Below are 14,461 nucleotides of genomic sequence, written 5' to 3'. Positions count from 1 at the left end.
CAGGCCTCCTCCTGCCTCTGAGCTGCCTCTTGCACATTTAGGTTTAATGTCCAGGGGCAAAGCCACTGCTGCTACTCTCTGCCACTTAAAATGCACCTTCTTTTCCAGGCCACAAGCAACTAAACCTTTCCAGGTGGAGCCTTTTGGGACTCAGACATTGCTGTCTCTCACTCCCCTACTTACCCATGGGTACTGCTGGGAATTTTACAAGCAGATTGCTGGGTGAATGCTAGCATTTATCCGTGGGACTTCTTTTTTTCCTTTGGGCCCAGGGCCAGTTAGCTAAAGCCCACCCCCACATCTCGGCCTCACTGGCTTGCAGAATTCCCAGCAGCACTGTCCCTGTAATTGCACAAACCCTCGCTGTTGTCCACTTTCCCCAGTGACCATGGCTTCCTGTTTTTAGGTGACTGAGGAGGCCTATGTCCCAGTGAGTGACATGAACGGCCTGGGATTTAAGCCTTTCGACTTGGTCATTCCCTTTGCGGTCAGGAAAGGAGAAATAACAGGTAAGCCATGGTGAAAACCATTTTCATCTCCCTTGCCATAGTTACCCAGAATGGTATCAGGGGCTTCACCAAACCCTGGACCTGAACACTTTAGCTCCATGCTCCTGCTTCTTGCATAAAACCCTAAGATTTCAGAATGTGTTTCTCTGAAGACACATTCATTTGTATCTTGAAAGCCTGTAATTTCTTTTGATTAGTAGCTCCTATTATACCCTCCCCCCTCTTTTATTCACCTCCCTTTTCAAATGCAGTTTGACACTGAAGTCTGTCGTACCAGTGTTACTTGCTCTCCTCTTGCTTTTTAATGCCTGCTTCTCTTCTGGTTGATGTTCTACTTATCATACTGGTCTTCTCAAGTCTCACCTGAGTTTGTAATTTGCCACTTGTAGAACCCCTTTATTATGAGTTGTCTATTGCATTTTATAGGAGCTAAATGGAACCAGAAAGAGCAAGCAGGTGTCTTGTTTTCCCACTGTGGGATATTTTAGGCAGCATGTGTGTGTTCTTGGGTCTGAAGACTTTGGTTATGAGGGCATCTGTGTGCCCCATTCAGCTTCTCCTGGAAAGGTGCTCAAGGGCTTCTTACCCTGTGTCCCTGTGTTCCACAGGAGAGGTCCACATGCCTTCTGGGAAGACAGCCACACCTGAGATTGTGGACAACAAGGATGGAACTGTCACCGTCAGATATGCCCCCACTGAGGTTGGGCTCCACGAGATGCACATCAAGTACATGGGCAGCCATATCCCTGGTATGTCAGGCCGAGAAGCCCACAGGACTCCCCAGTCCAGGGGCTGGCAGAGGTACTAGCCAGCCACTGTGCAGCAGTGGGTTTTCTGTATGACATCCTTGCCAAAGCAAACAGGTGTGGACCTGTGGCCTATGCTACCATTCTCCCAAGGAAATAAGACAGCTCAGCATCCTGGGTCATGGTGCAGATTCTCAGGCCTGTGGTTATTTGTCTTTGTCATTATGCTGAGTGTGGCCAAAGGTCAGGCTAGAAGAAAAATGTGAGGCGCAGCAAGGGACTTTCCAGCTTGGCCTGCAGAGCCCTGTGGGATAGGGAATGCGGGGTATGGGTGGATGGAGCAGAAGATGTAGTGAGAAGAAGATGGATGGCACTGGCTGGACAAGAAAACACACCTCCTGCTTCTTGGCCAGAATCCAGCACAGTCTTAATCTTGCTCTTTTTTCATGATTATTGAATTTTTTTTAAAATTTAATATCTTGGGTAAGTAACATATTACTTGTGTCTTCCATCCTTCCATCAACCATGTCCTTAAAGCTGACTGTTGTTAGTTTTTAATGTTTGATTTCAGACTATTTTTAAGACTACATGAAAATGACATTTTATTTGTTTTTATTTAAAGTCAGCCCCCTTTTATAGATAGTATTGTACTCTACACATTCATCCTTACTCTTATTATATGTCAGGATGTCCAGGAATGCTTTGCAAGTCCACATGAAAGATTTATCTATACGTCATAGTCTCCCCCCACACCCACTGCCATGGATGAGTCATTGCCTATCGTTTCCCATGGGACCTTTCATTTCTTCCCTCCTTTTACTAGTCTTGTCTTTTATATCCAGCATCTTGCAGTGTGTTCCTGTGCCACAGCGTGAGTGCCTATGTTGCCGTTGCTGGGGGCTTTTCCATCCCCAATCCCAGTAGCAGATGAGGGCGCTGCCATTCCACAGCCTAGCCAGTGGCTTTTGCCGTCAGATTTTTGGATCTTTGCCAGTCTGATGAATGAGAAACACAGTGCCTCGGAGTTGCTTTATTTGCATTTCTCTTGTGAATGAGATTGAGCAACTTCCTAGACCTTTCAGAGCTGTGCGTTTTTTTTCTGTGACCTGAACATTGGTAATCCTTGGCCAGTTTTTCTATTTGATTGTCAACCTTTATGTCCTGTCAGTAATTAAGTTCAATTTCAATATTAGCTACATTAGTTCTTTGTGATAGGAGTTGCAAATACTTCCATTTGCTTTAGTTTCTATTCATATGCATATGTAATAATTTGCTTCAAGCAAAAATGGTGTGTAGATGTATAGAGAACAGAAAACTTCTAATATGGTCTTTCCACTAACAACATGAATACACATCTTTTAGATATTTCTAAACCTACTAACATGCATACAATTTTGTTTCATTTTGTTTTGTTTTATTTCAAAAGGAATGACATCATACATTTTCTCTTTAATGCAACACATTATGGAGGATCTCTCCAGTTCACACAGAGATCCCTCCTTCTTGTTAATGACCCACCTGTGGGACCGGGGCCTTTCCCAATTTGCATATAAATGCTGTGGGAATTAAAGTGTTCATTTCAGGCCAGGAGTGGGGTGGGGTGGGGATGGAGATCCTTGGGGGTGGAGGAGGGTCCATTACTAGAGATGGATTCCCTAGATCAGGAGACAGAAACAAAAAGATCTTTCCAGATGTGTTTCCTGTTGTGGTGGTCCATTGGTCCTTACTTGCCAGGTTGAGTTGGATTCTCTCTCCCTCCAGTCTGGATCAGCCTCTTTTCTTGGGTGACAAATCCGTGAAGGAATGATACTGAGTAGAACCCTCAGGTGTTTTGTAGGGTTTTGTCTTCTGTCTCTGCTCAGGAGGTGCCAAGCCTGTCTGCTGATAGAGTCACATTAAGGTCCTACCTGGTCCCAGGTACTCTGTCTCCACTTAATGAGCCCCGGTTTTGTTTGTGTCGTTGGCAAATGCAGAGAGCCCTCTCCAGTTCTACGTGAACTACCCCAACAGTGGCAGTGTTTCTGCCTACGGTCCAGGCCTGGTGTATGGAGTTGCCAACAAAACTGCCACCTTCACCATCGTCACCGAGGATGCAGGAGAAGGTATTGTGTGGCTCTGGCTTATACATTTGTGGCTTTCATTTGGGAGATATAGGAGGGCAGGGTTAAAACTGTTAAAACTGGATGTGGTGGTGAGTACCTGAAGTCACAGCGACTTGAGAGTCTGAGACAGGAGGATAACTTGAACTCTGGAGTTAAGGTCATTCTCTACACCGTATCTAGACTAGTCTCAAAGACAAACAAAAAACCCCAAACTATTACATAGTAGTATTTGTCATATTTTCTTCTCATATAAGTCTTGTCTTCTATAAAGCTGTTCTGTCTTCTACCCATAACCGAAATTTTTGAAGTCTTGTATTTTGAATGAAGTCCAGTTTGTACAATAAAATACTTTATGTGACTAAGTGAGAATTTAAGTGTGCTTTGGTTTAGAATGTTTTCTTTTTTCTTTATTCACATGAATCCACAGGACCTCACGTGAGCTATTAGTGGCCCAATAATGTTCGGGTCCATTGATAGACAGGTGCATTACTACTGAGACATCCCTCCAGCACTTTATTTGTGCTGCTTATTTTGAGGGGGAAGGGGTCTTTGCTTTTTTTCTGGGCTTAGCCCTACTCCAAGATCCTCCTCTTTTATACTTGCCTCCTGCTGTAGCAGAGATGATACCCAGTTTGTTCTGTTAAAGTGGAATCTGGTGAGTTCATAAGACTCCCATGCTGGCCTGGAACCACAGTCCTCATGGTTTCAGCCTCTGGTATAGTTGGGAAGACTGGTCTATACCACTCTGCCCAGCTATGTGTTGAGAAGAGGTTTCATGAAACATTTTACCTGGGTGGCCTGGAACTTTGATTCTCCAGATGTGAGCCTCTGAATAGGTAGGATTATAGACATGAACTATCACCATCATTATTATCTTCTTCTCCTTCTCTTTCTCCTCCTCTTCCTTCTCCTCCTCCTCCTTCTTCTCCTTCTCCTTCTACTCCTTCTCCTTTTCCTTCTTGTCTTCCTCTTCCTCTTTTCCTTTCCTCCTCATCCTCCTTCTTTTCCTTTTCCTCCTCTTCCTCTTCCTTCTACTTCACAAGTTCTTGCTTTGTAGCCTAGGCTGGCCTTCAACTCCCCAGGCTTCCTGTCTCAGTGCTGGGATTATAGCTATAAACTACCATGTCCAGTTAGACCTTGGGTTCTAATGGGGTTTCTGTAGTGAGATTGAGCTGGACCAACAGTGACAGTCTGTTTCTGGCTCTTCTGTGTATGGGATAATCATGTAGGGCTGTGTCCTTCTCCTCCTCCACATCCTGAAATGCTAGGGTTATGTGAGGGCAACAATTCAAACAGTAAGGTAACTTCTGTAGACAGCTCTGCTCTGATCTAGGCCCCTTTCCTGAGATTCACATGGGGTGTGCATGTGTTATTTCTGGGGCTGCTGTGGAGAAGTTGTAACCTGTGTGGTAACTGCCCTTCCTCCCTGTTTCCACTTGCAGGCGGTCTGGACCTGGCTATCGAGGGGCCTTCCAAGGCGGAAATCAGCTGCATTGATAACAAAGACGGGACATGCACAGTGACCTATTTGCCCACGCTGCCAGGCGACTACAGCATTCTGGTCAAGTACAATGACAAGCACATTCCTGGCAGCCCCTTCACAGCCAAGATCACAGGTGGGGGTGCCTGCCTGTTAGGGCTTCCCTGTGGGATGGATGTCAGGTGTCTGTCTGTCTGACACCTGATTGAGTTTACATTTTACATTATCTTTAGGAGGCACCAGGATGTGAGTTCCTGGCTAAATTTCTCCCATAACTGATAACCTGGGGGGGAGGATGGGGGGGGCGGGGACAGAGCAGCTACCATTTGGACAGCATGTGTCCAGATAGAGGTATTTCAGTAGTCTCTGAGTATCTGAGCTCAAAGCTCAGCCTGTCACTACTAGACAGGTTCATGCTGTCCATTTTGTAGGTAAGGCAACAGTTTAGCCAACTTCCCAGGTGGTATTCTGGGCATCAGAGGCAGGCCTTCCATTGCGAAGCTCCTGCCTCGCGCTCTGCTGCCCGATGGGTTAGACCTTGTCCTCAATGCTTCGAAGGAAGATGCACAAAGCGAGTGAGCTTCCTGCCTCTGACAAATTTTGATCTGCCTGAAGCTGCTAACTGCACTGAATTGAATGGGATGAGCACTTACTTGGAAAATCAAGGGCATGGACATAAATGGGGAGGTTCTTGCCCCTGCCTTTAGAAAGTGCTCCAGGAAGGCTGGGAAGGTGGCTCAGTGGTAGAGTGCTTGCCTTACATGCATGAGGCCCGGGGTTGGATTCCTCAGCACCACATAAGCCGAAACGAAAGTGGCATTGTGGCTCAAGTAGTAGAGCGCTAGCCTTGAGCTGAAGAGCTGAGGGACAGCGCCCAGGCCCAGAGTTCAGGCCCCACGACTGGACCCAAAAAAAAAAACAAGTGCTCCAAGAGCTAGGGCAGTAGCTCAAGCCTGTAATCTTAGCTACTTGGCAGGCAGAGATTTAGAGGATTGCAGTTTGAGGACAGCCCAGGCCTAAAAGTTTATGAGACTCCATCTCATTCAATGGCTGGGTATCACAGTTATCCCAGCTATGGGGAAAGCACAGTGGCTAGGCACAGTGGTAGCCACTGCCATCCTCATCCTCATCCCCAGCAACACAGGGAAGCTCAGATTACGACTACTAAGGTGGCCTGGACATAAAATGAGACCCTACCTCAAAAATAACCAGTCGAAAGTGGTGGGAGATAAGGCTTGAGTAGCATCACACCTGCCTAGAAAGTGCAAGGTGTTTAATCCCCAGTACTACCCTCCCTCCCCACAAATTGGTTCATGAGCCAGGCATTGGTGGCTCATTCTTATAATCCTAGCTACTCAGAGGCTGAGATTTGAAGATCATGGTTTGAAGCCAGACTTATCTTCAGTCAACCACCAAGAAGTTGAAAGTAGAGTTGTGGCTCAAGTGGGTAGAATGCTAATCTTGAGCAAAAACAGCTTAGGAACAGTGCCCAGACTCTAACTTCATACACCAGAAGCAGCACGTGCCATGTGTGTGTGAGCATGCACACACACACACAGAGTCATGGTATGGTGGCATATATATATGATCCCAGCATTCAGAAACTGAGGCAAGAAGATCTCTGAGGACAGCATGGGGCATACAGTCTTTGAGACTGTCTCAAAGAAACAAAACGGAAAAACTATAAAGTGGTCCATTAAAATTCACATCACTACCCAGGCGCCAGTGGCTCACATCTGTAATCCTAGCCTCTCAGGAGGCTAATATCTGAGGATTACGGTTCAAAGCCAGCCTGGGCAGGAAAAGTCCGTGAGACTTATCTCCAATAAACCACTCAGAAAACCAGAAGTGGTGCTGTGGCTCAAGTGGTAGAGTGCCAGCCTTGAGCTGTAGAGCTAAGGGACAGAGCCTGGGCCCAGAGTTCAAGCCCCATAACTGACTCTTTCCCCCTCCCAAAAAAAAAAAATCACATCTCTAGTTGCTGCTGGGCTCCTAGCCTTCCCTTGAATCAGAAGCAAGTACTGATCATTCTTGTTGGTCTGGTCTGCTCATTGTCAAAGGCATATATTTTATCACTTATTAATAATGAACTCTTGACTCTGTCTGGAATAAGCTCTCTGGGGACTGGGGTGAGCCCATGTAACAGAAGACATGTTGGGGACTGTTTCCCAGATGACAGCAGGCGCTGCTCCCAGGTGAAGCTGGGCTCCGCTGCTGACTTCCTGCTGGACATCAGCGAGACGGACCTCAGCACGCTGACTGCCAGCATCAAGGCCCCGTCTGGGCGCGACGAGCCCTGCCTGCTGAAGAGGTTGCCCAACAACCACATTGGTGAGTTAGGGTGTCTGCATGAGTGGGAGACTGGATCCTAAGGGCCTTCCTTGGGAAATTGGTGGCACCTTGGAGTATGATATGATAAACACATGTATGTGATAAAAGTTCAAGCACAAGCCGTGTGCTGGTGGCTCATCCTAGCTGCTCAGGAGGATGAGCTCTGAAGATCACAGTTCAAAGCCTGGGCAGGAAAGTCCATGAGACTCTTATCTCCAATTATCCACCAGAAAACTGGAAGAGTAGCTGTAGCTCAAAGTGGTAGAGCACTAGCCTTGAGCAGAAAAGCTCAGGGACAGCTCCCAGGCCTGAGTTCAAGCCCCACAATCAACCACCCCCCCACAAAAAAAAAAGTCCAAGCACATTTCTGCCATGTTATTATAGACATTCTTGCACCCTGAGTTGTTCGAAAGAAGTCATTTTTCATTTGGGCGAGTATGTTATTTCCCTTTCCCCCACTTTGTCTCCTTTATCTTCTCTCACCAACCATCTGTGTTCTCATCTAGGCATCTCCTTCATCCCCCGGGAGGTGGGTGAACACCTGGTCAGCATCAAGAAGAATGGCAACCATGTGGCCAACAGCCCGGTGTCTATTATGGTGGTTCAGTCTGAGATCGGAGATGCACGCAGAGCCAAAGTCTATGGCCGAGGCCTATCAGAAGGCCGTACTTTTGAAATGTCTGACTTCATCGTGGACACAAGAGATGCAGGTCTGTGGGTGGTTCAAGGCCAAATGCCCAATGCCTATAGGAACTGGCTTCACTCAAGACTGCTTCATCTTCCCCTTGTACCAACACCTCTTTCTCTCTGAGCATCCTTCCTGTTTTTTTACCATCTACCTATGTTACCATTTAAGCCTTGTGACCATGAAGAGAGTAGGTTTTGTTTTATAGATGAAGAATCCAAAGCTTACAGGGGCTACAGACCCTTGTTTTGTTGTCTACATCACCATTAATCTCAGCTTCCCGGGTCTCCTGGACTGGTCCTAAGCAAGGAATGTTAGGACAGCTGACCAAGATTCTCTTCATCTGAGAAGTGCTTTCTGGGAGATAAAGCCTCCCTTCCTGTCCCTTACTCAGATAAGTTAAGTTGGGCTCCACAGAGCTATGCCACGTCCTCTGCCTTCTGGAGTGATAGCCAGATTGCTGGACTTTGGGACACAGAGTGGTAGAATTTCTGATCCCAATAAATTGGAGGTTCCTAGTTGATTCTTCACATTGCAAAAGCTCTCTGATGTCCTGCCCTCAGCAGATGGAGGCTGTTGAAATTCAGCTTCTCTGGCTCTTGGCTGGGGCCAGCCTTTGAGGCAGCACCTGCTGTCCTGGAAGTCCTGTGGGTTGCACAGGACTTGCTCCACAGGAGACCGGCACATGTCCTCCAGGGAAGAGCTCTCTTATCAAAGCCATGTTCTGTACGTTATCTCACTACAAGACTTCTTTGAGCCTTTTGCCTGCTCCTCTGCCCAGGCTACAAGTAGGTGGAAGTAGTGAATTTCAAGGGTCAGATGCCCCTTCTACATTCATGGATGGAGTTCCTCCATCCCCGAGACGTGGTGGCAGAGCAGCTGGGATTGCTTTGTTGCAGGTTACGGTGGCATCTCCTTGGCAGTGGAGGGCCCCAGCAAGGTGGACATCCAGACAGAGGACCTGGAGGATGGCACGTGCAAGGTCTCCTACTTCCCCACGGTGCCAGGGGTTTATATCGTCTCCACCAAATTTGCTGATGAGCATGTGCCTGGTATGTGTTCCCCTCTGCCCTCTCTCTGGGATTCTTGGGTTTATGTCTATACCAGGCCATGGCCTTTGGGCTGCTTACAGGCTCTTTGCCGGTCTTATAGGGAGTCCCTTTACTGTGAAGATCAGTGGTGAGGGAAGAGTCAAGGAGAGCATCACTCGGACCAGCCGGGCTCCATCTATGGCCACTGTTGGGAGCATCTGTGATCTGAATCTGAAAATCCCAGGTGAGTGCAGGGGGCTGGGGAGCCTGAGGGACAGGCCTAGAGCACGTTTATCCAAGCAGGCTCTGCTGACCTTTCCAACAATTTTCTTTGATGTGTATGTGCACAGAGATCTATTTAAGAAAAATAAACCTTTATTTTTTTTCTTCTGCTAAGTGAAAGTAGCTTTATTATGTTACTTGGGGGAGCAAAAAACATAGATTGCCTTTTGATTTCCTATTGTATATTTGTTGAATAGAAGAATGTCATTGAGAGACCCTTCCCTGTTAATGCAATTATCTGGAAATAGTTAAGAGGTGGTAGCCCAGAAGTAGCCTTCTAATGTTTCCACTTGGTTCTTTTATTCCTAAAATGAGAACGAGGGCTGTGCTGCAAATCTGGGTGGGCCACATGGAACCCTTTGGCGATGAATCGCTCCTCACGTTGCTGCAGTTAACAAGCCACCCAGTCTGTCTGAAATTTGGCCTGAGTTCTTCCTATGGGGGATCCTCCTACAAAGAATTCACTGTTGGTGAAAGTTTTGAGGCTTCTCTGCCTCCAGCTGGCGTGTGCTCCAGAGTTATACATATTCTACTGAGAAGTCTAATCTTAAATGATCCTTGGGTGTGACTTTTTTTTTTTTTTTTTTGGTATGCCTACCTCCCACCACCACACCATCCATTATCCATTTGCTTTCCTCTTTTAGGGGATATACATACATACATATATATATTTCTCCCCCTAACACTAGGGCTGGAACTCAGAGCCTGGGTACTGCCCCTTAGCTTTTTTGCTCAAGGCTGGCATCCTATCACTTGAGCTATACCTCCATTTTCAGCTTTTTGATGCTTAATTGGAAATGTCTCATGGATTTTCCTATCTGGGGCTGGCTTCAAACCAAGATCCTCAGCCTCCTGAGAATCTAGGATTTTAAGTGTGAACCCCAGTGCTTGGCTTTGCTGGTGGGATTTTATACGACACATCAACATAGAATCACGAGTGAATGTGGTAACAATGTGGTAACATAATTTTAAAGTCAAGGCAATATCAATTTCTTTCTTTCTTTCTCTTCTCTCTCTCTCACTCTTTCTTTCTTTCTTTCCTTCTTTCCTTCTTTCTTTTTGCTTGGTCATGGGACTTGAACTCTGGGCCTGGGCACTGGGCCTGGATGCTGTCCCTCAGCTCTTCAGCTCAAGGCTAGTGCTCTACCACTTGAGCCACAGCACCACTTCTAGTTTTCTGAATGGTTTATTAGAGATAAGAGTCTTGTGAACCTTTCCTGACCTTTCCTGCCTGGGGAGGCTTTAAACTACAATCCTCAGATCTCAGCCTCCTGAATAGCTAGGATTACAGACATGAGCCACCACACCCGGTGGCAATATTACTTTCAAAAGAGCTGTATGGATTGTGTGTGATTACAAAAGGCGCTCATGTGCCTCAGAGTGGAGGGAATACTGATGGCCTGGGGCTTGGGTTGCTGACTGGTACATTTCAGACGGGACTATCCCTTTGGCCAATCTGGTAGGAAAAAATCTCATTTTTAATTTCATTTTTGGGAATTGTAATGATGTAGGCATGTTATTCATTTTGCCAATGTTCAATTTACTTGTTTCTTTGCAGTGTGAACACGTGTCCTTTATCTTGAGCCTCTTCTGGCTCTCCACTATTTTGTCACTCTTTTTAGTTACTTGTTTTCAGATGACTCTGGGAGAGGTCGTTTGCCCCTTTATCACCCACCTGGAGCTCTGTCATCAGTTAGAAGGGTGGACACCTCACCAGATGCCAGATGTTGTCCTTAGTCCCCCAGGCTATGTGGCTTCTATGCATCAGTTTGGGCTGCTTTAGCAAAGTAACATAAACACCAACCGATAGCCATTTATGTGTCACAGGCCGGGGGAGCCTGGGTGGGACTTGCATGGTCAGGCTCTGGTGAGGGCCCCCTTGCAGGTTGCAAGTGATATCTTGTACGTATGCATGGACAGCAGAAAGGAACACTAATCTCATCACGAGGGACGCCATCTAAGCCCAGGAGTTCTCCAAATGCCTCATCTTTTACAACTTTCACACTGGGACTTAGTGTTCAACGTGAGAAGTTTGAAGGGACATACAAGTTTGGTCCTTAGGATAGCGTGACCTGTCTCTAACCAACTCTGCCTTTCTCTGTCCTCAGGGCTCAGTCTCGAGCTTCTCAGCTCAGCTCCTGTAGGGCCGCAGCCTGCAGTTTCATTCAGGCTCTAGGTGATGGCAGTGCTCAGTGCCACCGGCCCTTCTCCATGTCACTAGAGGCACAATTGTTGGCATGATGTGAGCAGCCAGTAGCATAGCTGTGGTCTGGGTTCCTGTGCTGGTGGCCCAAGGCACTGCTTTTCTGAGTGTGGCCTCTGATCTTTGGTCTTGCTCCTGCATGGTTTCCCCTTTTGCCAGTGTGACTGTCATGTGTTCACCTTTGTCACAAAATGCATCTTGTCTTGTTGCCTGAAAGGAATGCCCTAGATTCAGAGCAATCAAGGGTGAAGACTCTTGTGCTTTCTACCCTTGCATACCCAGACAGAAGAGCCTGTCTAAGCATGGCAAATGGCCTTGTCACCTTTGTCCTGGAAACACCTCCTGGACTACTGTGGGTTTTTATTACATGCTGAAACTTCCAGTTCTGAGCTGCCAGTTTGGCTTCAGCCAGGAAGGCTATAGAAATTCTCAGAGGGGCAAGAAGTGTCAGAGCCTTCAGAAGGCCATCTGCACTGGGAAGCCTTGGAAGACCTTGCCCCTCCACCCTGACCCCTGCCCCAAGAGAAGGGAATCCGAGCTCTCTACATCCACCATGCTGCACCTGCTCACCTTCTGCTGCTTTGTCCTGCATGTCCTCGGCCCTGCTTCAGGCCCTCGCCCTAACCTTTCTATTTCTCCCAACCTCCCATTCCCTTTCAGAAATCAACAGCAGTGACATGTCAGCCCATGTCACCAGCCCCTCTGGCCGTGTGACTGAGGCAGAGATTGTGTCTATGGGGAAGAACTCACACTGCGTCAGATTCGTGCCCCAGGAGATGGGTGTTCACACGGTCAGCGTCAAGTACCGTGGGCAGCACGTAACGGGCAGTCCCTTCCAGTTCACTGTGGGGCCCCTTGGTGAAGGGGGTGCCCACAAGGTACGCGCAGGAGGCCCTGGCCTGGAGAGAGGAGAAGCAGGAGTCCCGGGTGAGTGTTCTTCAGGTTCTCACTGGAAAAGAGTGAGCTGAGTCTAGTGCTCTGGGCACTAGCATTCCTCTGCCCTGCTCTACAGAGAAGACTTGGAATTGGCATTGGTAGGGAACACTTCATGGCTTCTGTGGCTAAGTTTGGGAATCCTCACTTACCCAAAGCTAGACAGGCTTACAGGGAGGGAGTTCTTGGAGCCTGTAACTCGTTAGTGTGCATCTGAATCTCTTAAGGGAAAGCAGAGAAATGGCTGCTTCCAAAGTATCTTGAGAGAATGTGCTAGAATGCTGCAAAACCAATTTGCAAGGGTCCATTCCTATGGCGGCTGCTGGTGGTTAGGTCTGTGGTGAATAACCTGAGCATTCTCATTCTTTTTCTGGCTTGGTCTGGGTGTGTTCCAAAATTCTATGAACTTATAACCTTGATGGTGCTAAGGAAGCCACAGTGATGGCCCTTGCTTGGATCCCGCTGGGGGTTCAAGGAAGAAGAATGTGCTGGCAAGGGGCTGAACCTGGCATTGCAGGCTTGAGCAAGAAGACGCAGGGCCTCTCCTGGGCATGCTCACTACTAACCGGGTGTTTCTTTGCTCTCAGCCGAGTTCAGCATCTGGACCCGGGAAGCAGGCGCTGGGGGCCTCTCCATTGCTGTTGAGGGTCCCAGTAAGGCCGAGATTACATTTGATGACCATAAAAACGGGTCATGCGGTGTGTCTTATATTGCCCAAGAACCTGGTATGTACTCAAGGCTCGATTGAGGACATTTTCTGTGTTTAGAAATTGTCATGTTTCGAAGAATAGAATGAGCTAGCTAAAGTAACTAAATCATGTGTATGGAGGGTGGGGGCATGTGGAAAAACCTTCTAGAAATCCAATGACAGTAAACAGCTGGGCCTTAAAAGAGCCAGGAATTCTTTTTTTTGTCAAGGTGATGTACAGAGGGGTTACAGTTACATAAGTTAGGTAATAAGTACATTTCTTGTCAAACATGTTACCCCTTCCCTCATTTTTCTCCTACTTTCCCTCCCCATTCCCTCCTCCCCTCCAGGAATTCTTATATCACCTCTTGGCCTCTCTGCTATTTTTTTTTTCTTTTCTTTACTTTTGTGTGTGTCTGTGTGTCTGGTGTCTGTGTGCATGCGTGTGCATGCCACTATGGGACTTGGAACTCAAGGCCTGATGCTGTTCTTTAGCTTTTTTTCTCAAGCTGGTGCTCTACCACTTGAACCATGCTCCACTTCTGGCTTTTTTTGGTGATTAATTGGAGATAAGAGTCTTTCAGACTTTCCTGTCCAGGCTGGTTTGGAAATGTGATCCTCAGATCTGAGGATGCCTGGACTGCTGTGTCTTTTTTTTTAAAGCTGCTTTTGTATCCACGGGCCAGCCACACTCTGCCCCCACGGCCTGTGGCCCGTTCGGTCGCCTCAAGGGAGCAGACTCCCTGGAGCCAGAATGCTTCACCTTTTCTGTGCCAAAGACCCTTTGGCATCTAGAGCTAACACCTAAGAGGACTGTTCTCAGGCAGTGTGTTGGAACACATAAGAAGAATACATTTGATTTTAAAATAAGTCGTAAGATACATCTACACAGATTATGTTAAAGTATTGTTTTTGTAGTTACCAAATACGTAAAATAGCAATGTTGGCATGTTTTTTTTGTTTTTTTTTTTTTGAGTCTGTACTGGGCCTACACTGTCCTTTCACTTTTCACGCAAGGCTGGTGCTGTACTATCTGAGCCACAGCTCCACTTCTGGGTTTTGGGTTTGGTGCTTTGTTTTTTTTTTAAGGGGCTAGTTTGGAACCATAATCCTCAGATCTCATCCTCCTGAGTAGCTAGGACTACAGGTATGAGCCACTGGTTCACCTGGCTTCATGAATACATTAAATCATGAGATTTGGTGACAATATACTGGTGATCTTAATTTCAAGTAGCAGTGAGTATAAATGCTATCTATAACAGTAAAAATAGTATAAAAATAAGAGCAAAGGACATCACTCAAGTGATAGAGTACCTGTCTGACACATACAATGCCACTGAGTTCAAGAAAAAAGGGGGGGTATAAAAATAACTGATTTTTTTTTTTTTTTTTTTTGTCGGCTGTGGGGCTTGAACTCTGGGCCTGGGCGCTGTCCCTCAGCTCTTCAGCTCAAGGCGAGCGCTCTACCACT

At 47.0% G+C, this 14,461-nt stretch overlaps 1 protein-coding gene across 2 annotated transcripts in view; it reads left to right on the top strand.

The window, feature by feature from the left end:
• Flnb (filamin B, beta) overlaps positions 1 to 14,461 on the top strand; it is a 152,507-nt gene that overhangs the window by 122,703 nt on the left and 15,343 nt on the right. For both annotated transcript variants that reach the window (XM_013010498.1, XM_013010497.1), the window contains 10 exons: positions 407 to 509; positions 1,118 to 1,258; positions 3,229 to 3,357; positions 4,800 to 4,973; positions 7,010 to 7,168; positions 7,675 to 7,878; positions 8,753 to 8,905; positions 9,006 to 9,128; positions 12,030 to 12,296; positions 12,890 to 13,031. In XM_013010498.1, coding sequence (XP_012865952.1) covers positions 407 to 509; positions 1,118 to 1,258; positions 3,229 to 3,357; positions 4,800 to 4,973; positions 7,010 to 7,168; positions 7,675 to 7,878; positions 8,753 to 8,905; positions 9,006 to 9,128; positions 12,030 to 12,296; positions 12,890 to 13,031 — 1,595 coding nt within the window. The remainder of the gene's footprint in view (positions 1 to 406; positions 510 to 1,117; positions 1,259 to 3,228; positions 3,358 to 4,799; positions 4,974 to 7,009; positions 7,169 to 7,674; positions 7,879 to 8,752; positions 8,906 to 9,005; positions 9,129 to 12,029; positions 12,297 to 12,889; positions 13,032 to 14,461) is intronic.

Source organism: Dipodomys ordii, unplaced genomic scaffold, assembly GCF_000151885.1.
Source record: "Dipodomys ordii isolate 6190 unplaced genomic scaffold, Dord_2.0 Scaffold12, whole genome shotgun sequence".
NCBI classification, from domain to species: Eukaryota; Metazoa; Chordata; class Mammalia; order Rodentia; family Heteromyidae; genus Dipodomys; species Dipodomys ordii.
Note: the sequence above shows the minus strand (reverse complement) of the source record. Positions and strands in the feature narration are given on the sequence as shown.